This window comes from Astyanax mexicanus, chromosome 4, assembly GCF_023375975.1.
Source record: "Astyanax mexicanus isolate ESR-SI-001 chromosome 4, AstMex3_surface, whole genome shotgun sequence".
NCBI lineage: Eukaryota > Metazoa > Chordata > Actinopteri > Characiformes > Acestrorhamphidae > Astyanax > Astyanax mexicanus.
In genome coordinates this window covers 17,372,166-17,395,875 of record NC_064411.1, presented here as the reverse complement: position 1 = coordinate 17,395,875, position 23,710 = coordinate 17,372,166, and the positions used below count along the sequence as shown (strand labels likewise).

Sequence of the window (23,710 nt, the reverse complement as noted above, 5' to 3'; positions counted from 1 at the left end):
ATGTCATTTGACTCTGATTTTTTATTAATGTTTTGTTGGAACTTAGCAAATCCTCTGAGAGCCAAATCACGCAGCTGCCGGCTTGTTAGCGTACGAGGGCAGGCTGCGACTCCAAAAGAGCGACTGGTGGAGGGATGGAGGTTTCTCACGAACAATGTTTTGAAAACTTCCTCTTCCTCCATTCCAGGCTCATATCTATAGCCGAAATAAGCTAGCCTGAGGCGGTGATAGTACTGTAGGGGTGTTTCCTGGCGACTCTGCTTAATTGCAAGAGCTGCAGCAAGGCCGGTTTGAACAAGGTGGTTGGAGAACTCATTCTCCAAAGCCTTGCAAAGAGCAGGATAATCTCTCTTAACCTGGGGTGGTTGGCGCTCAATGAAACGTCCAACTTCCCGACTAGAGGACACCTTAATGAGGTAGATTTTATCATTTACCGTGGCCTTGGGGAAACGGCGTAAGAAGAAGTCAATGTCGCGAAGATACTGGTGGACATCATTAGAACCGTCCGGTTCTGGTTCAAAGCGTGGGATGTTACGCGCAATTTTGTCCAAATCTCTATCAGAGGGTGCTTGAGGATGCACAGAGGTCCCATGTGGCTGGGAACGCTGAGTGAACCTTGGTTCTACTGGCGCTTCAGCACCTTTAAGGGAGACTAGAGGGATTGTATTTGTGGATGGTTGTTGCCTAGGATCCGGAACCCCAGGGGTTCCTGATTTACCAGCTGGATTGATGGGGGAGTCTCCCTCCATCATCAGCTCAAATGTTAACTCTGTTTGGTCTCGAGTTAATTTGACTGCATTGTTAGCATGTGCTAATTCAGTTTGTAGCTCAACCTGTCTTGCAATAGCATGTTTTAGTTTTTCCTGTGACTGAGCTGCAAGTTGGGTAGCTATGTTGGCTTCCTTTTGAAGCAGCTGCACTTCGGTTTTTAGGTCTCTTTGGTTCATTTCAGACTGTACAGTTTTGTTCTCTAGGTCTGCAACTCTATCATTTAAAGTCACAATCTCTGCTTGGAGATTTTGAATGGTTTTGGAGGAAGCAGCAAGTTGATCCTGTGACAACAGCAGTTGTTTCCACAGTATTAGGGAAATCGGATCCACTTGTTGCTTGCCCTCAAGGATTTTAGATACACACTCATTGAGGCTTTTGGCAATTAGTGCATGGAGACCCCCACTGTCCATTTGTTGGACTGGGATGGTAAGTCCTGGGGGTAGACCAGCTGTAAGCTCTAAAAGAGCTTTTTCGGTGGCACACATTTTGATTTACGTGAAGCACGTGGAATCAAACAATTTTGATGACAAACAAGTTTATTTTATGTTCGAGTCAATTAGCATTGTGCCTTTTCTAAGAAGAAAATCTGTTAAAAGTGGGCGACCTAAGGTTACAATTAGTAGATTAATTTTAAAAGAATAGTTAGATTTGTTGTCAGTGATGCTAGTGAACAGTTTAATAACTGTAGGGCACTATACACAATGTCTAAATCTAAATATGGGTATAGTTATTAACTATGTACAGGATGGGAGAATTTAACTATGTATTAAGCACAGGTGTGCTGGGTATATGGTTGAGTAACTGATAACTGGATAAGTTTTTTTTTTTTTTTTTTTTTTTTTTTTTTTTTTTTTTTTTTTTTTTATGGTTAATCAATTAATTAATTTCAATTAGTTATTAATAATTGATCTTAATCGATCAATAATTAATCTTGATTTATTTGAAGATGGTTGAATTAAATTGAAAATAATTAATTAACAAAAATTTAATTAACTTTACTTAATCAAATTGATTAAAATGACCAGTTAATTATTTTATGTTGTGATTAGTTACTCAATGGAGATAGCTATTTAGCTTGGTTCAATGTAACATAAAGAGTGATGTTTGAGAGAGCAGACCTGAAACTTAAATTTAACTATTTAATATTAACCGATTAAATGAATGCAGTTATTTGTTTACTTATTTACAAACCATTTAACCCAACCACAATGCAAATTCCCTTTATTAACTTAACAAAAAGTTTGTTTGAAATTGGCACCCTCTGGCGACAGAAACTCTAAATGCACTCTACAGGATGATAGCAATTACACAAATACAACACCAGGTGGCGACACAGCTATATGGCTAAGTGGCTCCCTCTGGTGGTCAAACAAATGAAATGCACCTTTCTGCACTGTATGCAGTTAACCAAATCAAACACCAGATGGCGATGTGGCAGTGTACCCCCCCTAGTGGTGAGGGGTAGTAAAACACCCTTTGAGTTTGAGTGTAAATAGTCAGGCTGTCCACCAGATGGTGGCAGAGGCCGACTGGTGGGAGTGGTCACGCCCACTGATGATGCCACGTTAAGGACCGCCCCTTGGGTCTGGGACCTGGTCAGCAGATTTGACTGACTCAGTCGACTGTGAATAGCAGAGGAGAAGGACTCGGCTGTCCTAAAGTTTAACACAGCAGCAACACACTTCACAAGATGAGCAAAGAGGATTTACATCCTGGCGTGGTTAGTTTAATCACGCACACAATAGACTTCCTGCCACTCAGGGTGGTGTTACGTAAAAGTTAGCTACTCTTTTACGCACGTGGAAGTGTCCAGTACTGCAGGATTTTACGGATTTCGCGCAAAAACCGGCAGTTTTAACTGGAGCGCGGAGTCGATGAGCCGGAGATCCGCGACTCAGGGCTGCGCGAAGGCCTTAGATCAACACTGGCAAAATATGTCTATTTTACCGGAAACAGTTCGAACTTTATGTAAGTACACACGTATATACACGTATATACACCCGGGTTTAAGGTTGCCCACACACGGCGGTGTGTCAACCAAGCTTATTTTACAAATAAGCGTAATGTTTTCAAGAGCGCTCGCATACCACACACAGCGGGGGACTGGCCAGTCCTGAATTGTAAACAAAAACACGTGTAGAACATGTGCGTGTGTTTCTAACACGCTGGGTTTATGCAGTTAACTCCAACTAGGCCAGCTAGCCAGCAGCTAACGCATTTAATAATAACAACAAAATACACTTTATTCTGCAACTTACAGCGCTATTTTCTGGAACTGGTTATGAAATGTGTATATATTCTGGTCTCGCGGCGGAGAACCAATAAGAATATAATCCTGCCCCACGTTGGCGAGCCAATTATGTAGCGGGCTCAGTGGTTTAATACCTGGTGCTAATTGAGATGTTGAAATATTTTTTTATTGGGCGCCAGTTATTAAATTAATTTAATTAGATTAATTAATTAATTAATTAATTAATTAATTAATCAAATTAATTAATAACACAAGACATCTCAGGGTGTGGTTTCTACAGGTGACAGAAATTTTCATAACCAAGTTATCCAGAAAAACACACTGAAATGACAGGTTTTGTAAAATAAAAGTATTTATTAAATCACACAGATATGAGTAAATAATTCATTAAAAAGTCATAAATGTAGCCATTAGCTATCAAATCATAGTGTAGAATGATAAATGAGAAATAAAAGAACAAACACGTTATAATGTTGACATGAAAGGAATAGAGATTAATAGAACTATTAAGTGAATATTTCTAAATAAGGGTCTAAGGCATTTTAAGTCTACGAAACCAATTCTTATTTCCAACCAAGCCACTCAAAATGAGTCATCTATACTAAAGACGCTCTATTAAAGACCCGACCAAACCATGACCAACAGACACCATCTGCCGAAAGATTAAACCCAGCTCTGCCTTACTCTGAGTTGTTGAAGTGAGCCTTGGTGACGTCCGCCTGGGTTGGTCGTCTGCTGCTTCACCCCGAAAAAGGATCACGTGAGCCTGTTTGCAGGGTGGGTGGACTTCCTGTGTCAGCACGGAGCCCCAGTAGAACCCACAGGGAAATCCCTTCGCCCTCAGGTGGCTTGCTGGTGGCCTCCGGACCGCAGGTTTCTGGGTTGGATCTGGCGGATCTCCTTTTCAGCTGTACTTTAGCTAAACTTAGATGGAATAATGCTTGGCTTCGTAGATTGTAAAATAACCTTAGATATTTTAACTAGGATAGCTAATATTAATATACTTGAAGATTAAATGCACTAGTCTAAGAAAACTAACTTAAGATGACTAACTAACGGTCTATCCTTTCTCCATCTCTGGCTCCCTAACCTCTCTCCTCTAACTGTTTTCCTCAACTCATCTTCTCCAACTCCTTCTCTTCAACTCCAAACTGAACTGAACTGCAAACTCCTCCAACTGGCAACTGAACTAAAACTGTGTCTGCCCAGTTTACTATTAGTCTCTGTGGCCTGTTTGGCCCCTGAGCTATGATTGGCCCTGTGGCCCAAATGTCTGTGTTTTGATTGGTCTAGGAGCAATTTCAAACTTTGGTGGGGATTCACAAAGGGCCATAAACCCCCCCTCCTCACATGGTCAACATGCTTCAGCATTTTTCTAATAGATCAAACCAAAAGAAACTCAATTAAACAGTGGATCAAAATACCTTTTTCAGCATATCAGTTTGTGAGGATAAATTCAGGAAACAAACAATCTTACAATTGAATCACAATAAATGTAATATATATATATTTTCCACAAACAGTTTTGTAATACTCAAGATAATCTTAGAAATACAATGATGGATGGTACTCTGTCAGAAAGAGATCAAGAGTCATGATATTATTTAAACCCAATTAAATCACTTAAAAGAAAATACATGATTAAACCACTGATAACCAAATAAAGCTATATTATCAAATGCTAATTAAACCTTGTTGATTCAGACTTGAATGTGTAGGAGAATTCAATCAGGACACATCCAAACACATATACCATATACCAGACACATATACCATTATTTAGTAAACATTCTATAAAACACCTTTTTTATATAGTCAATATATATGTATTTTAAGCAAAATCTTCTGAGTGAGGAATTCCTCCCCTTTGCTGAGTGTTTAGATAAGCGGTTGGCGTCGGAATTTACGATGGTGGGGGAGTAAAGATCTTTCTGCACCCCACAGAATTTGAGCCTGCAATGTTGAAAATGGAATCCCAAGCTTAGACCATTTCTGTCAACTTATTTCTTAGTGCTTTGCAGAAATAACTAGGCACAAACCCCTAAATTGGTACAACATTTGGTGAATTAACAATTTCCAAGGCATTAATTAAGTTTTGACACTCTCTTAAGTCCGCAGTCCCGTCCTAGTGATGCAAATGTTGCAAATGTGTTGCAAATGTTCCAAATGTTTACATTAACTCCGAGGTTTATGACTTGGAGGAATGTAAACAGAATTTTACCCTAAACTCGCATTTAGGGCTCTCGGGCGAGGCTGAGTGAAGAAATAGTCAGTAAATGTCATTTTGAAATTTAAGGTTGTTTGAAAAAAAGATTACTCCAAGGTTTTTTTAGAGTGTTCTGGGTTCGAAGTTTCCTTATAGGCCGTAAAGTGGGGGTAGTGTGTGTTTGTGTCCAAGCAATGAAGAAATCCTCTGGTTAATCCACTACACATGTATTTATGGTGATACGTTTTTTATTATTATACGTTTATTCGTTGATAATCTCAGAGGCTCACTTTGTGGCTGCTAGCTAGCTTTCTAGTTATAATTACCAAACATGAACGCTAGCCAACACCTAAACGCGGTTCTCTTTCAGAAAAAATACCTTAAATGTCTTTAATTGATACTCGGATGTACAAATTAAGATCATTCAAGTTTTCAAAGAGGTAAAACCTGCTTTCAGTGTCTAGCCATAATAAGAGAAAGTGAGCAGCTAGCCATAGCTCACTTTATCTCAGTCCTAGGCTGTATTCGAAATGGCATACTACTATACTGCATACTGCACTAGTATGTACTGCATACTACACACCGCCCAGTATGTAGTATTCAGTAATGCAACTCTTTTGATTGTAGTACCCTACACGGTCCCGTGACACACCAGTCAGTGCTCTGAAGTGCTCAGAATTCCTCAGAGTGAGTTGTAAACAGAAAGAACATGAAAAATGTCCTACCTTTTCATTATCAAGACTAATGAGATCTGCATACTGTCCAGAACTGCAATTGCTGCTTTAATTTTAGAGTTTAATGTAAGTTCAGTTAACCCAATTCTAACAACCATTTAGTAGCAGCCCCCACAACCCAAGTAAGTTCCAGTTAAATATGTTTTCCTATTTATTTTAGTAGATTACTATTTTCATCTATGTAAGTACCAACAAGAAGAAAACATTTAAACAAACCCTCATTCATATTTACACAATCTCAACAATAAAAGAAATGAGACAAGTTGCATCACCGCAGAGATAATTATTAAAGCTTATAAACTGCAGTTTTAATCCATTTAAATGAGCTCTGTGTGTAACTCCAGCATCAGTAGCAGTGATGCTAGTAAATCTACTTAATACAAAACATTAGTTTTAGAAAATGGAAATATAGAGGTACGTTTTCTGTCCTATTTTAGTGAAATACTTTGTTCTACTTTGTAAAAATTAAAGAAAAACTCCAGAGAAGTAGTTATACAGTTTTTTAAATGAGAGTTTTAGCTGTTTAGCTCCATTCAGCTCCATGCATTGAGGACTCCCTCGCGGGCTCCCTCTAGCGGTGATGGGGTATAATGTGATATAGCGGGGGAGGGGGCGGGGCTCTACATAACCCGGATGACGCTGAGCTTCCGGGGTCTGTAGCTGGAGAGGAGGAAGAGCGGGATCAGCTGAACTACAGAAGGTATGGAGAAATTCTCTCTCTCTCTCTCTCTCTCTCTCTCTCTCTCTCTCTCTCTCTCTCTCTCTCTCTCTCTCTCTCTCTCTCTCTCTCTCTCTCTCTCTCTCTCTCTCTCTCTCTCTCTCTCTCTCTCCCTCCCTCCCTCCCTCCCTCCATCACGCTGTTCTACATTCACTCCTACACTCACACCACCTTCAGCACCTTCAGCATGTGCAGCATTTACACCACCAGCACTGGATCTTCTCCTAGCTCTGCTCAGCAGTCTGCAGTAGGGGGTCGCGGAGCTGGGGATGGGGGGGGCTTTACAGATCATACACAGGATAACGGAACCTCACACTCCTGCCCCCCCTCCCCCACATCACTAACACACACCTGAGATAAATCAGTTCTGTGGAAATTCCTTTTTAAGTTTGTGTGATCAGTCTCTACACATTTCTTAGTTACACTAATTTAGTTTAGTTTAGTTAATTTTCCTTTACTTATTCCGGTTCCACCACAACAGTTGCTGGTAAGTCATGTGACTCTCCCATCAAAATAAAAGTCCACTTAAAATATTAAAATATTAAATGTAAGAATGAAAGATTTAGTGATTATAGTGAGGAAAAGTTCAGGCAAGAAGAGGAATTTCACAAGTAACATTTATTAGCTTACTGATTTAACAGAAAACTTGCTATTTCACTGTAATAACAAACACAAATATTAGCAAATTACAACATCTTTAGCTCCGCTGTTTTTAAGAAATCCCAGTTAAACCATTACTGTGGAATACAGTCTCCAGCTGCTCTTTTGCTGATACTTTAATAATGATGATAATAATAATAATAACAAAAACATGAATTTGATAATAATAAGAAGAAGAAGAATCACACTTTGAGCAACTTGACAAAAATACACAATTAAACATTTGTGTAAGAGGTTAAAAAGACTACAAAAATAATTGAAAAAGAACTACATAAAATAATATGAATTCTTACAAATTGTTATGATTGTGTTAACCTTTAGTAAACAAAAGAGACTCTTATGTTTTACACTCCTGTTGGAGGTTGGTTGATGTGTTGTAACAGTAAAAAGGTCATTATTTTGCTGTGATTTTATTTTGAACTACAATTCCCTGCACCAACAAGACAACTGCATCGGATCAACATTTCCAAAAAACACATCTTGAACTCAGGAGCGCATATCACTGTTAGCCTGAAGCCAGTGTGGTGGAAAATAATGAACTGTTATCAGGAGTTGTTAAAAAAAAAAATCAGGTTTGTGAAGCATTGATTTGGATTAATGTATTTGGTTAATGTGTGGAAACTTTTATAAATTGGTTTAAAGGAAAAAGCTTTGGACATCATCTGTCGTGATGAAGAACAAATCAAGCATCGGCAATGTGATTCGAACCAATGTGTGTCATTTTTTCGGCACACGCCTCAAAGCTTCAGATTAAAGGGTAACATCACTCACTTAGAATGACTTAGAATCTCTTTAGTTAATTGACCTGCTTTTATTTTAATATTCAATGGCATTTTTCTTTGTGTTTTCCAGAAATTAAAATATTTTCCTGAAATTCATCACCAACAACCAGGATATTTAACTAAGAGCAAAGTTAAACTGCTGAAAGAGGTGAAGCAGAAGCCGTCCTGAAGAATCTCCAGAACACGCAGAAATTGTTTGCTACATTTAAAAGACAAATGAAGCCAAGTCCCGACATGGAGAAACATCAGCACTCTGTCAAGAGTTTTACTAAACAGAGTCATCTGAAAAAAACACCAGCGCATTCACACAGGAGAGAAACCATATCACTGCTCAGACTGTGGGAAGAGTTTTAATAGACTGGAGACTCTAAAACTGCATCAGCGCATTCACACAGGAGAGAAACCGTATCACTGCTCAGATTGTGGGAAGAGTTTTAATCATCAGAGTAATCTCAAAAGTCACCAGCGCATTCACACAGGAGAGAAACCGTATCACTGCTCAGACTGTGGGAGGAGTTTTAATCAACAGAGTCATCTCAAAAAACACCAGCGCATTCACACAGGAGTGAAACCATTTCACTGCTCAGACTGTAGGAAGAGTTTTATTACACAGAGTAAACTTAAAATACATCAGCGCATTCACACAGGAGAGAAACCTTATTACTGCTCAGACTGTGGGAAGAGCTTTAATCGACTGGAGACTGTCAAACGGCATCAGCGCATTCACACAGGAGAGAAACTGCATCACTGCTCAGACTGTGGGAAGAGTTTTACTGAACAGAGTGCTCTCAAAATACACCAGCGCATTCACACAGGAGAGAAACCGTATCACTGCTCAGACTGTGGGAAGAGTTTTACTATACAGAGTAATCTCAAAAATCACCAGCGCATTCACACAGGAGAGAAACCGTATCACTGCTCAGACTGTGGGAAGAGTTTTACTGAACAGAGTGCTCTCAAAATACACCAGCGCATTCACACAGGAGAGAAACCATATCACTGCTCAGACTGTGGGAAGAGTTTTACTATACAGAGTAATCTCAAAAAACACCAGCACATTCACACAGGAGAGAAAAATTTCCCAAATTTGTCCCATGGCAATTAAAAGCGCAAATCATAAATTCCACCAGAAACAAATATGAACTGTATTTAACAATGGATTTTACAGGTTCAGCAAAACTATTCTTATCCAGGGATGATGTGTATAGAATTCCATGTTATGTTTTTATGTCTTGTAAGTTTGAATATTCCAGGACATTCTTTGTGAGACAGAGCTCAGTTTTTAGGTTAGTTACTGTTGCGCAGTAAGGTTACAGGCTCATTCACTCCCTCTGCTGGTGTTCTTGTTTGTCTATGGTTCAGTCCAATTAAAAATCTGTTACTATAGAGGGATATAGAGGGATATTTGGTTGTGTTGTATTACTCAAGTTTTATACTCTCTTATCTTTTCCTTATTGAATATTAAATGTTGCTTATGGTTTTTTTAATCTCCAAAGTTACTAAGAATATCCAAATAATGTCGTTTCTTAATTGTTTTTATCCAGTACAAACTATTATCTTTGTATTACTTCACCTCTATATTTACCCATGTGTGTTTTAATAAACAGCTTTTATATTGCAGATCTCCAGTCTCATTGTGTTTTCTCAACACATGTTTGACATGAAACCTATAGGCCTGAGATTCATATCCAGTTATATTAAGACTATGGTTTGTGTTTTTTTTCTCCTAAATCTCTTGTAATGTAACTATGCATAACCAGTCATATTAAGACTATGCTTGAAGTGCAAACAGAGACAGAACATGTTTTAAGCACAGTACAGTCTTGTTGGTCACTCTGTTACCGTCTGTCACTCTGTTAAAAGTAGCAGAAGCATCTTCTATGCCAGGAGTATTTAATTAGAATTCAGAATGATCCAGTTATACAAAATTCCTCGCCTGTCTCTCTGTCGCACTCGGCGTGACTTTAGTTTTCGTCCGTTCTCGTTTTTTCGCCCATTCTCGCCCAGGCTCACTATCTCCTTATAAAGGCGTTTTTTTCACGGCCATGTCCCAATTCAACAGCCGGAGCAGCGGGACCGCGACCCTGACAACACGGGTTCGATCCCGCGTGAGGAGCGGTGTGTTTATTTATTTATTTTTTCCACGTCTGCACAGATCTGATTGACTGAAGAGAGTGGTTGGTGATATAACCTCACACGTGATTGGTCTGTGATTTACTGCGCTGCAAAGCGTGTATACAATTAAATCCTTCTCAATAGGTTTGGGTCCGGACCCGGACCACGGTCCGCCCGTGACCTCTGTTCTATGCAAATTCCCCGAATTTTCCTCTTCTGCTCACTGCTCAACCACCAAACTCGCTGCTACTGTGTTGCCAGTTGCCAGTGTTGTATCTTAAAAAGTCCACACTAAACTGTGAGAGGTTTAAGCTTGACGAGAAATATCGTCACGTCTTAATCTCGTGAGATCTCGTGCCACGATACAGGATTTGCTATTTTACTGACCAAATGTATAAACAAAGCATTTCCTGTTTTACTGTCTATTGTTATTGTTAGCTAGCCTAGCTAAATGTACAAATGTAGCAATTGTTGTTTTAATGACTATTATTATTGTTTGCTAGCTAGCTAAATGTTCAAATATGCAGTTTGCTGATTTACTGAACATTATTATTGGTAGCTAGCCTAGCTAAATGTATAAATGTAGCATTTGCCGTTTTACTGACTTTTATTATTGGTAGCTAGCCTAACTAAATGTCCAAACAACAGTGTTTGCTGTTTTACTGACCATTATTATTGGTAGTTAGCCTAGCTAAATGTACAAACAAAGCAGTTTAACAGTGTTTTACGGCCGGTATTTATTTATTTTTTATTTCTTGCATATTTTTTTTCTTAAATGTAATTTGTATTCTCTTTCAAGCATTCATTCCGTATCTCAGTATGGGATACGCCACTCTCGCATATTCCTCATGTAGCCCCGGCTAATATATATATATATATATATATATATATATATATATATATATATATATATATATATATATATATATATATATAGCACCTTTAGATTTTACAACTGTGAGATAAAACAGATAATACAAATAAAACTGATATAAACTACAAAGTGAAATATACAAGTTAGTGGAAAATTAACACTACATATACATATAATACAGAATAAGATACAGAAATAATTTTAACTATACATGCAGAAAAAAATATGTAATAAAGTAAAAAATAAAGTAAAGTAATGCTTAATCTTCCTTTGTTAATTTTGATTTATGTGGTAACTAATATGCGGAAGGAAGAAAAGCTTGCGCATTTACTAACAATTCCCTACTTTACCACATGATGCCACTAATTCCCGCTCTCTCCGCACACTTTTGAAGGCATACGCGTGCCTTAAACCTTGCTTAAATGTACGCTCGTTTTCACACCAAGTATTTCTTTATAAATCACAATTCTTGCGTGAGATGTTGCTTACGCACATTTCTGCCCTCTTTTTATGCGTACGCACTCTTTATAAATGAGGCCCCTGCTCTTTATGAGGCTTTGATTCAGCAGTAGATTCTCTCCTGTCAGATTCCTGTCAACATTAGCCTGTTAGCAGCTAACAGAGTTAGCAGTGAATTAGCTCTCTTTCTCTTATACTGTTTAATAAACTGAGAAAAGAACGAATAATTTATGGGTAAATTTATGAGATTAAACTAATTCAGATTTAATTAGTATAATTAAAGGCTGATTTTTGGTAAGTTAGGAAAAAGCTGAATTAGCTAGCTTCCTTGTGTTGGCTAAGCTAGCTATTGAATGTACCCAAAGTTTCTGAGGAGAAAGAGCATTTATTTTCTGTTTTCTGTGACCTAGAAAGGTTTTTAAACGGTTTGGAGGAACTAATTGCCACCATTCTAACAATTCTACAAATTACTATCTGTTTTAAGCTAATTTGCCTCAGTAAGAGTAAATTATCCTCAAATTTTACCTCAGTTTATTTAATTGTTAGCGTTTACTAGCTAACAGATTTAATGTTTATTTACACAGGTCTTAAACTTAAATTTAGTTGTTTTTTTAAAACATTACTCACACCTTCACTGTTTCTTATAATTCATATATTCTTTTCTCTACAGTGTACAAATCAGTGAGTCTTGGTGAATGTTTCTGTTCTTATTATGGTAAATAGGGCCTGCAGAGATTTAATAGAAGAATCTGTTCTTTAGAACATAATGTTTTATATCATTATTAGAAGCACAAACACACCTGAGATTATTTATATTTATTTATATTTTACAATTACTGTTACAAAGAGCCAAGAGTTGGCCCAAAGACTTCAGGAGCTAAATAGCTCCTCCACTGAGTCCCACCCACAGTGCCTGCAACCCTCATGGCTCCTCTTGTTTAGCCAATCAGAGCGATGCTGAGACTGAGGGGCCTCAGTTGGGGGCTTGCATACCACAGATAGAGAGGACTTCTGTAGAGGAACAGTGGAGATAGTGGACGGTGTGCAGCTTAGTAAAGTTTTGTGGGATTACCGAGGACATTTAATTCTTGTGTGCATTCAGATACCTGTAAGTACCTACACTGCTGTTTATTCATAAAGTGTAGATAACTGTTACTTTCCTAGTTGTAGGTGTACTTTCAAGGAGTTACATGCTATGCTAACTGATCAGCTCTTTGTATAGCTCTGTATAGCTTCTAGCTGTTTCTGATCTGCCTATTATTATTACCAGAGAACACCTCATAGAAGTGTGTATCTTTGTTTAGGTGTTAGTGTTGTAAATTGTAGTCAGTTATGTGTTTCAAGTAGTAAGTATCCCTTTTATATCTGGATAAATCGGATATAATCGGATTGCATTGATCTATTCTGTATATACCACAACTCCTCTGCTGCAGTAAATACTGTTTTCAGAGTACATCATCTCCAGCATTTTAATCAGATGCACCACAGTGGCTTCTACATGGTTTAATACCAGCTAGCTCTTCTTAACAATTACAATACGATTTTAAAATTGTCCTGTTGAAAATATTTATCATTGGTTCGTTTATTGTATCTATCAGAAGCAGATTATATCTGCCCAATATCATTTATTTTACTCCAATGTTCAATACACAGAGTGCCTTATTAATATAATGGCATGTTGAATCAGATTTTTCACAGTAATATATGTTTACAGAAATAGAGGGTCAGGTGGACGGGTGCTTGTGTTACAGAGTGAACAGGGTGGATTTAACACAAAACTGCTTCACAAGACTCAGTGCTAGATAGTGTAAATGAAGCATCAGGCTGGAGGATTAACACAACAGTTCAGATATAATAAAGAAGACATTGTTTAGCTGTTTAATGCGTCTGAATTTGTATTTAAGTGGTAAATTAAATGGTTTGGTAGATGCTTTGAACAGAACAGAAGTATTGGGGATAAATATATATGGATCATTAGTCGGAATATGGTTTATATTTCATTTTATTTTTTTGGTCGAATGGTGAAAATGTTAGCTACAATAACTGTATTTATAATTATAATAATTATAACACAAAAATGATATTTGTATAAAAGGGCGGGACTTTTATTGTGATGTTAGTTCTATCTCCAGTAAATCTTAGTGTTGCCTGATTCAATTACCTGTTCTAGAAACGGAGGTGACCACGTTTAGTAGGCTCCGAGTTAAAGTTAGAAACTTATCTTCAGCCAAGTTAGTCTTAGTTCTTCCAATTCCCAGTGATTTAGGTTCGCATTGGTAAAGAAGTGTGGCACTTATGTGCTAAAGTAAATTTTGCCATGCTTTCAGTGGCTGAAAGAAATATATTTTTTCTTATAATGTTACTTTTATCAAAGAGTTATGTCTCCTGAATCAGAATACATTAATAAAGTCCCAGCGCAAAACTGTATTACCCAGCAACACTAGTTTTAGTACAGTCAAACCTCTGAAATCTACATATTTATACTATTCGCCTAGTATTAAACATGCTGGCATTGGCTAAAGAAATTTATTTTCTCCATATTGCTTCTTTAATTAAACATTAAATCATGTTGTTAGACATATCTGTATATGTTTAACAAAATATTTAAAATACTGGTAACATTTATAATAAATGTACATCAATTAACCATGCTTACAACAGTTACAAACATTGTAAAATGTCTAAACTTTTTAAATGACAAATGTTTAAATATTCTTTATTATTAAAATTCCTTAAACTATTGGCTCAGATCATAAGTAATTAACAGGATATACTTCATTTTTACTTCATAATGCCAAATATTTCTCAACCAAAATGTTAGTTTCTTCTATTCTGTTTCTTCTCAGTTTTTTCCATTCTTTAAGTGTATAAATTCCCTAAAATTCCATCGGGATAAATAAAATAAAGTATCTATCTATAATGCTTGTTACGGTGGGTGACCCAGGCAGGTAGATGAGGAGACGGACGCAAGTGCAGGTAAGGGCAAAACAAATAATAATTTATTAAATAAATAACAAAGATAAACAAAGAAACAAGTAAACACGTAACAAAGATAATAAACCAAAATAAACGAGGGGGACTAGAGAACATAAACAAACTAGAGAAAATAATAACGATAAACAAACAGAGAATATATACAAGGAGCTAAACTAGAAATAAACACAAAGCAGGGTATATACAGGGAGCTAGGGAACACGGAGCTAAACAAGAAACTAGAAAAACCAAACAAGAAATAAACAGAGAAAAACACAGAGCAAGGACTAGGGCTATGAAACGCGAAGAAACACAGAGAGACAAAACAACAGAGGTTAGTGCAAAGACCGACCAGGAACAAGTGACAGAGGAGGGATATTTATAGTGACTTGAAACACACAAGAATTGGAAACACCTGGGGTAGGGGCGGAGCTACAAATGAGACTTGTGGTGGAAAATTACTGAGACAGGGGACACAGAGAAGCAGGGGTCACGTGGGAACAACACAACAGGCACAAGAACAGACAAAACAGGCCGAGGACCTGACAATGCTGGTTGTTTAGTTGTGTATTTTTTTTAAACAATGTCAAAGTGTGAAGTGACTTCTTATTCTTATTGTCACGTTCACGTATTTATTGCATTGTATTATAATTATAATAATAATTTTAATAATAATCTGATTATTATTATTATTAATTATTAAGTATTATTGTTACTAAATATTATTAAGTATAATTATTATTAAGTATTATTATTATTAAGTATAATTATTATTAGTGTTTTAACAGTTTTTATTAAACAGCATGGACAAAGATACTTTAATTTGCTAACATGTTTTATTCTGTGTATTAATACAGTACAATATGGAGTTTTCTGTTAAATTAGCAAGCTGTAGAATCTTGAGCTGTGATGTCATGTAGATGCATGAAATAAGTCTTCGCTGATACTGTTCTTTGTATATAAGAAAATCTATTACAGAAAAAAATAATAATTAGTACGAAGAACAGCATCATCAACAAGCACCCAGGTTTGCTTGGAGAGAGTTGTTTTCTCAAATCTGATCTGTAGCTCTCTGGCTTGAATTGCTGAAGTCCAGCCTATTTCCGGTGTGTAAATATTAGGGCTGGCCCGAATAGCGTTTTTTGAGCTCCGGATATTCGGCACTGATTCGAAGGGAATATTCGAATATTCGTTTTTAAAAAAAGAGGTAAAAAAAAAAAAAAAAAGCAAATCACGGCCCCTTTAATCCACTGAAAAATGTTCAATTTGCTCTGACCGACGAGACATATTCACCCCGGATTTTTGGTGTTTTTATCCCGGATTTTTGTGTTTTCACCCCATATTTTTTCTGTGTTTTTAGCCCAGATTTCTTTGTGTTTTCATCCCGGAATTTCTGCTGCCCCAGACCGCGGCTTATCCGCTGCGTAAGCAGGCTAGGAGGCTGCTGCTGCACGGTTTCTCCGCTGCGCAAGCCAGCCCAGTAAATTGCTGTTTGTGTTTTCACACTTAGGCTATTTGCTTAAAAAAACAACAAAAAAAAAAAACGTTTGTTCAGGAAGTATTTTATATTCTTAAACATTGTTAATTATATTAGAGGACAGTCATTGTAAACTGTACTTGGTCTATTTCGGTTAAAGGATTGTGCAGGGCTTATTACTGATTTTGTATTTTTGCACTTGGGCTATAAGCTCAATATTAAATATTTCGTTTGTTTAGAAATTATTTTATATTTTTAAACCATGTTAAATTATATTAGAGTAGAGGAAAGTCATTGTTAATGACGTTATTGTACTTGGTCTATTTCGGCTTAAGGATTGTGCAGGGCATAGCCGTATTACTGATTTTGTATTTTTGCACTTGGGCTATAAGATCAATATTAAATATTTCGTTTGCTTAGAAATTATTTTATATTTTTAAACCATTTTAAATTATATTAGATAAGAGGAAATTCGTTCAGACATAATTTTTGTAGGCCAGGCTTTTGTAACCGATTTAGCCTCTACTGTTGCCACATTACCCCTTACGTTTTATTATATAAATCAGTTTCGAAGAGCCTGCATTTTTTTTTATCATGTATAATAGAGGTCTGTGCGAGACTGATTTTTAAACCCACTCTTCCACGCTCCCGCGTTTCTGTCTCGTTACCGCTCCGCAAAAAAAAATTGCTTCTTTTAATCCCGCGCCCGCCCGCCACATACACATTTCTGCCGCTCCCGCCCCACGTTCCTAATATAAATTAAATAAACTACATTTAATGCTTCAAATTTACTTATATATTTATTAAAACAGCAGCGCTGAATAGTGTGGTCCCGTTCCTTACCCCAGTCCAAACACCATCGGTGTGTGCGTGTGTGTGTCGGTCCATCCTGCGCGTTGAGAGTTTTCTTTAGGTTTTTTTTTTTACAATTATTACAGTTTTCTTAACTATTTATTAATTTGCTCCCGCATCGTCTGGATTAAACTCCCGCTCCAGCCAATAACAGTTCAGTTCTGTCCCGCGCGCAAGATATTCTGACGGGACCCGCGAGAACAGAAGTGGTTAGATTGAGGTGGAACTCTGGAAAGGAGAAAAAAAACGAATATCCGAATACCAAAATTAAAAACCGAATACCTACTCAACGAACGAATATCCGAATACCCGAATATTCGGGTCCAGCCCTAGTAAATATATATATACACTGCTCAAAAAAATAAAGGGAACACTCAAATAACACATCCTAGATCTAAATGAATGAAATATTCTCATTGAATACTCTGTTCTGTACAAAGTTGAATGTGCTGACAACAAAATCACACAAAAATCATCAATGGAAATGAAATGTATTAACCAATGGAGGCCTGGATTTGGAGCCACACACAAAATTAAAGTGAAAAAACACACTACAGGCTGATCCAACTTTAATGTAATGTCCTTAAAACAAGTCAAAATGAGGCTCAGTATTGTGTGTGGCCTCCACGTGCCTGTATGACCTCCCTACAACGCCTGGGCATGCTCCTGATGAGGTGGCAGATGGTCTCCTGAGGGATCTCCTCCCAGACCTGGACTAAAGCATCCACCAACTTCTGGACAGTCTGTGGTGCAACGTGACGTTGGTGGATGGAGCGAGACATGATGTCCCAGATGTGCTCAATCGGATTCAGGTCTGGGGAACGGACGAGTCCGTCTCATGCTACCACGAGTGTGAAAGCACCACCAACATTCAAAACTGACCAAAACATCAGCCAGACAGCATAGGTTCTGAGAAGTGGTCTGTGGTCCCCACCTGCAGAATCACTGCTTTATTGAGTGTGTCTTGCTTATTGCCAATAATTTCCACCTGTTGTCTATTCCATTTGCACAACAGCAGGTGAAATTGATTGTCAATCAGTGTTGCTTCCTAAGTGGACAATTTAATTTCACAGAAGTTTGATTTACTTGGAGTCTTATTGTGTTATTTGAGTGTTCCCTTTATTTTTTTGAACAGTGTAAATATATATATATATATATATATATATATTTATATAAATATATATATATATATATATATATATATATATATATATATATATATATATATATATATATATATATATATATATATACACACACACACACACACACTGTAAAGCTCCAGCTCATCCTAAATCACCATCTCAGTTGGGTTTAGGTCAGGGGATTTTGAAGGCCATGCACCTCTTTGTTAACTAGATAATACCATATGCGTCAATTAATTGTTTTCATAGTTTTAATATTAATCGACAATGTAAAAAAAAAAAAAAGAAAAAAAAGAGACGCGTCAACTTTTGACTGGTGTTTATATATTTGTGAGCTGACACACCCCAGAGTTTGCCCAGATGAACGGACACAATAGCTGCGGTCCAATCTGAAGGGAGCTGCCTAGGTAGTCATTGCCTTCAAAGGCAGCTCCCTCGTTCGGCAGCATTTTCACCCATAAGGGATCTTATAGGGCAGCGCGTTCGGGACACGCTCTGGAGTCAGCATACGTTCATCCCTGTGGAAAAAATAAATCTGAATTAGTAACAGCGGTTTATGGAGAACACGCTCATAATTACACCATTTACACAGTTAATCACTCAGTTACAGGTAAATCTAGTTATTCCCTCTAACAATTAAACTATTTACACATTAAATCACTGAATTACAGGTTATTCTACACGTTTACACTATTTACACAGTAAATCACTTAGTTATACGTAACAGTGACTTAAAACAGTTAAAACTTTTTATACTGGACGGCCAGGGTATCTTTGTTTCCTAGCGGGGGTTTCCTCAGCGCTGCAGCCGCGTTTGGTACTCTGTAAGTCGGCTAGATGCATGTTAGCTTAACCGGTAAATTAGCGCGATAAGCTAACGGTAGCTTCCGCCGGTCAGGTCTTACATTAAATGAAGTACAGGCGAAAACAACGATGGAAAACAGCTTAAAACAGTCTAAAATATGCTTGTTTGATAAACCCACGCAGCAGTGAGTGGAAATACAGGAGGGAATTACTTACATTTGTACAGAAACTCCGTGGCAGTGCCGGCTCCGTCCGCCATGTTTTTAAATCTGAGCGCTGGAACTCTGATCTGGTGAAATGCATCATCTGATTGCCTTCGCCGTGAAGGATACATCTCACGCTGCCTTCAGAATCGGGGTAAAATAAGGCAGCTGCCCAGGTAGGCAGCACATGCTACCTTCCGAATGGGACAGTCCTTTTCTCGGGAGAGCGCCTATGCTGCCTGAAAATGCTGCCTAGTTGGGCAGCTCCCTTCAGATTGGACCGCAGCTAATGTTGATTAGAAGCACCTAAATAAAGAATAATATTAAATATTACCTGCACATTCACCGATACCCTTTACAATACGTGTAGGTGTGAGTAAAGACACTGCAGGCGTCCCCTGCACCGGACCTACAGTACCAGGAATTTTCCCAATAGAATGGAAATATATTGTATTGTGCTGTAATTCCCGGGCTGGTGGGAAGTGTATATAAGTGTGTGTATGCCACATAACAGCCTGATTACAGAATCCACGGACTTGGTGACTTTGCAGCTTTGCTTAGACCGTGAGCATCATCTGCAGGAATCTGGATTTTTAATAATTTATGGGTTTGATTGGTCAATTCCAGTATGCCCAGTTAGACTACACAGACAAAGTTGGCATTATAATATAATATAATATAATATAATATAACTCACTCACTTACTCACTCATCGTCAACCGCTTTATCCGTTAAGGGTCTTGGGGGGTGGCTGTCTATACCAGCCGGCATCGGGGGGAAGGCAGTATACACCCTGGACAGGCCGCCAATCCATCGCAGGGCAGACAGACACACAGGCACATCCACTCACACACTCACACCTAAGGGGCAATTTTTATCCGACATCCAATTAGCCTGAACTTTGGACTGTGGGAGGAAACCGGAGCACCCGCAGACACGGGAAATAATATAATATAATATAATAATATTAATTATTATAATAATAATTATATATATAATATAATTGATTATAATTAATAGTAACATAATATATTTGCTTCAACCAGGGAAATTATAATTTTTCTCCCTCAAAATTGGCGGTCCCTGGTGTTTAAGGTGCTGAACTGCAAGTAGAGATCCCCTAAAGAAGCTCTTAAGAATATCGACTGGGTGAGGGCACTCGTTAATCTGCGAGCGAGTTTACGTAGTACTTTAGTTACGCACGGGTTTGGGAAACACTCTTTAATTAACGATCAATCTTAAGTACGAGTTAACGAAGTTCTTAGCGTAACGAAGCTTTCAGGAAACCCACCCCTGATCTCTATTATTAATTTTATTCCTCTTGCTTGTAGACTTGGAACCAAAATGTAATCCCAATCAAACCAGTAAAAAAAATTCTAATTGAATATAACATTAGTTTTTGCATTAAGGTTTTTATCTCACAGCAATAATAATGAAGGAGAAAATAGATGTACTTTACATAAATAGAACAGATATAGTTAATCATAATATCAAAAATGAATATTGTTTATGCATTAATATAGCATAGATCATAAATTAACTATTTTTTTGAAGAGACTGCATGAGACGATGCTTCCGTCCACCTGAACGGTCCCGTGCATTCCAAAGCCAAACCTTTGCAACCTGCTCGATCTCTGCATCCTTTGGTGGTGGCATGATTGATCTTCTCACGGCCTCTTAAAATGATAATATAGAGATATGAGAATGCAGTCAGGTAAATACTACATCTGTTAGTGTCTTTTCATGTACAAGTATGGAGCTAAATTAGTGCCAAAACTACACAAATAAAGAAAACGTATTCTGTAAATATGATACTACTTGCAAACAAACACAACGCGTTTTACAAATACAAAACTCGACTCTCTATCACACACGGTGTGTTTTACAAACACAAAACCTGATGGTTGTAAATATATATGTAAACTTCAAATAAATACACAGCTGTTTTCTAATACATTGCTCTTTACAAACAAATATAACACGTTTTACAAATGCAAAAAGTAATAAATAAAACAAGTAAAACATTATTTTCAAACATTACCGTGTCATGACTCACGAACACGCACAGCCCATTTGTAAATCACGTGACTTTTGGCACAGTTTTAGCAGAGTCGCAAACTCGTGTTGAGATTTTCTCACAAATGCACCCAACCCTCGTACAAATGCATTGCCCCAGAACAGCAGGTGGCGCTGTGGGACACTTTACGAGAGGTGGCTGCACAGCAAAGCAAGCTCTCCTATCCAGCGCTCCACAGAGCATTAATTTACACTTATTAAGGTGTTTAATACACCTTTAATAATCACAACTCTACCATTTTATACCCGATTTACACACGGTTTGGTTTGTTACAAACAGCAGAGATGTAATTATGATATAGGACGCTGTTACACATCACAAATATGAGCTTTCATGCTGAAATACTTTGTATTATGCTCTTTAAAAAAGAAAGAAAAAAATATGAATTGATGTTTAAATTGTAATATAGATAGATAGATAGATAGATAGATAGATAGATAGATAGATAGATAGATAGATAGATAGATAGATAGATAGATCTGGACAAAAGGAAAGACCACCTAAAAATTGTAAAAAAAAAAAAAAAAAAAAAAAACACACATTGATTTTACCAAATTGAAAACCTCTGGAAACTAATCTACAATTCTTAGCATTATTTGAGGTCCAATAGCTTTGCATCTTTTTTGTTATTTCAGCCATTTCTCATTTTCTGCAAATAAATGCTGCAAATTTACTGACAATATGCTGAAATACTTTGTATTATGCTCTATCTATCTATCTATCTATCTATCTATCTATCTATCTATCTATCTATCTAATTTAAACACCAATTAATATTTTTTTCTTTCTTTTTTAAAGCGCATAATACAAAGTATTTCAGCATGAAAGCTCATATTTGTGATGTGTAACAGCGTCCTATATCATAATTACATCTCTGCTGTTTGTAACAAACCAAACCGTGTGTAAATCGGGTATAAAATGGTAGAGTTGTGATTATTAAAGGTGTATTAAACACCTTAATAAGTGTAAATTAATGCTCTGTGGAGCGCTGGATAGGAGAGCTTGCTTTGCTGTGCAGCCACCTCTCGTAAAGTGTCCCACAGCGCCACCTGCTGTTCTGGGGCGATGCATTTGTACGAGGGTTGGGTGCATTTGTGAGAAAATCTCAACACGAGTTTGCGACTCTGCTAAAACTGTGCCAAAAGTCACGTGATTTACAAATGGGCTGTGCTCGTGAGTGTTCGTGAGTCATGACACGGTAATGTTTGAAAATAATGTTTTACTTGTTTTATTTATTACTTTTTGCATTTGTAAAACGTGTTATATTTGTTTGTAAAGAGCAATGTATTAGAAAACAGCTGCGTATTTATTTGAAGTTTACATATATATTTACAACCATCAGGTTTTGTGTTTGTAAAACACACCGTGTGTGTTAGAGAGTCGAGTTTTGTATTTGTAAAACGCGTTGTGTTTGTTTGCAAGTAGTATCATATTTACAGAATACGTTTTCTTTATTTGCGTAGTTTTGGCACTAATTTAGCTCCATATACAATGCTTAATTTTAGAGAAATTTGCAGACTGCATTTGATTACAGTGATTCTTATATAGTGATAGTTATTTGAATTTGAATTTCTTCAGGCTATTCATGGTGAAACATAAATAGCCATTACAGTCACTGTGTGTGACTGGTAGTTACATTCTATAAACATGTGAGGTGGCCGATATCAGGATATCAGGTTCACAAAAATACCAAAACTTTTTAAAATGATATCTTTCCCTTAGCTTAACTGAATATATTTCCCTTAGCTTAACTGGCTATCTTTCCCTTAGCTTAACTGGCTATCTTTCCCTTAGCTTAACTGGCTAGCTTTCCCTTAGCTTAACTGGCTAGCTTTCCCTTAGCTTAACTGGCTATCTTTCCCTTAGCTTAGCTGGATATCTTTCCCTTAGCTTAACTGGTTATTTTTCCCTTAGCTTAGCTGGATATCTTTCCCTTAGCTTAACTGGCTATCTTTCCCTTAGCTTAACTGGCTATCTTTCCCTTAGCTTAACTGGCTATCTTTCCCTTAGCTTAACTGGCTAGCTTTCCATTAGCTTAACTGGCTATCTTTCCATTAGCTTAACTGGCTATCTTTCCCTTAGCTTAACTGGCTACCTTTCCATTAGCTTAACTGGCTAGCTTTCCATTAGCTTAACTGGCTAGCTTTCCCTTAGCTTAACTGGCTAGCTTTCCCTTAGCTTAACTGGCTAGCTTTCCCTTAGCTTAACTGGCTAGCTTTCCCTTAGCTTAACTGGCTAGCTTTCCCTTAGCTTAACTGGCTAGCTTTCCCTTAGCTTAACTGGCTAGCTTTCCCTTAGCTTAACTGGCTATCTTTCCCTTAGCTTAACTGGCTAGCTTTCCCTTAGCTTAACTGGCTAGCTTTCCCTTAGCTTAACTGGCTATCTTTCCCTTAGCTTAACTGGCTATCTTTCCCTTAGCTTAACTGGCTATCTTTCCCTTAGCTTAACTGGCTATATTTCCGTTAGCTTAACTGGCTATATTTCCGTTAGCTTAGTTGGATATCTTTCCCTTAGCTTAACTGGCTATCTTTCCCTTAGCTTAACTGGCTAGCTTTCCCTTAGCTTAACTGGCTAGCTTTCCCTTAGCTTAACTGGCTAGCTTTCCCTTA

The 23,710-nt window shown here is 37.4% G+C and overlaps 4 protein-coding genes across 8 annotated transcripts in view; all 4 read left to right on the top strand.

Annotated features, from left to right (window-relative positions):
- The window catches only part of LOC125801678 (zinc finger protein 160-like), a 289,977-nt gene that overhangs the window by 34,494 nt on the left and 231,773 nt on the right, over positions 1 to 23,710 (top strand). The window lies entirely within an intron of this gene.
- LOC125801155 (zinc finger protein 420-like) overlaps positions 1 to 23,710 on the top strand; it is a 573,258-nt gene that overhangs the window by 540,055 nt on the left and 9,493 nt on the right. Inside the window, exon 1 of one of the 5 annotated variants that reach the window (XM_049477373.1) lies at positions 12,560 to 12,678. The exons of the other annotated variants lie outside the window; for them this stretch is intronic. The gene's annotated coding sequence lies outside the window, so the exon portion shown is untranslated. Of the gene's footprint in view, positions 1 to 12,559; positions 12,679 to 23,710 lie in introns of those variants that run through there. 5 annotated transcript variants of the gene reach the window in all.
- LOC125801319 (zinc finger protein 585A-like) overlaps positions 6,599 to 23,710 on the top strand; it is an 86,046-nt gene continuing 68,934 nt past the window's right edge. Inside the window, exon 1 of the mRNA XM_049477850.1 lies at positions 6,599 to 6,662. The gene's annotated coding sequence lies outside the window, so the exon portion shown is untranslated. The remainder of the gene's footprint in view (positions 6,663 to 23,710) is intronic.
- On the top strand, positions 8,415 to 9,742 carry LOC125801550 (zinc finger protein 420-like; the record flags this gene model as incomplete). The annotated part of the gene is made up of 1 exon (XM_049478386.1): positions 8,415 to 9,742. A coding segment is annotated over one exon (813 nt), but the record flags the coding sequence as incomplete, so codon positions are not given.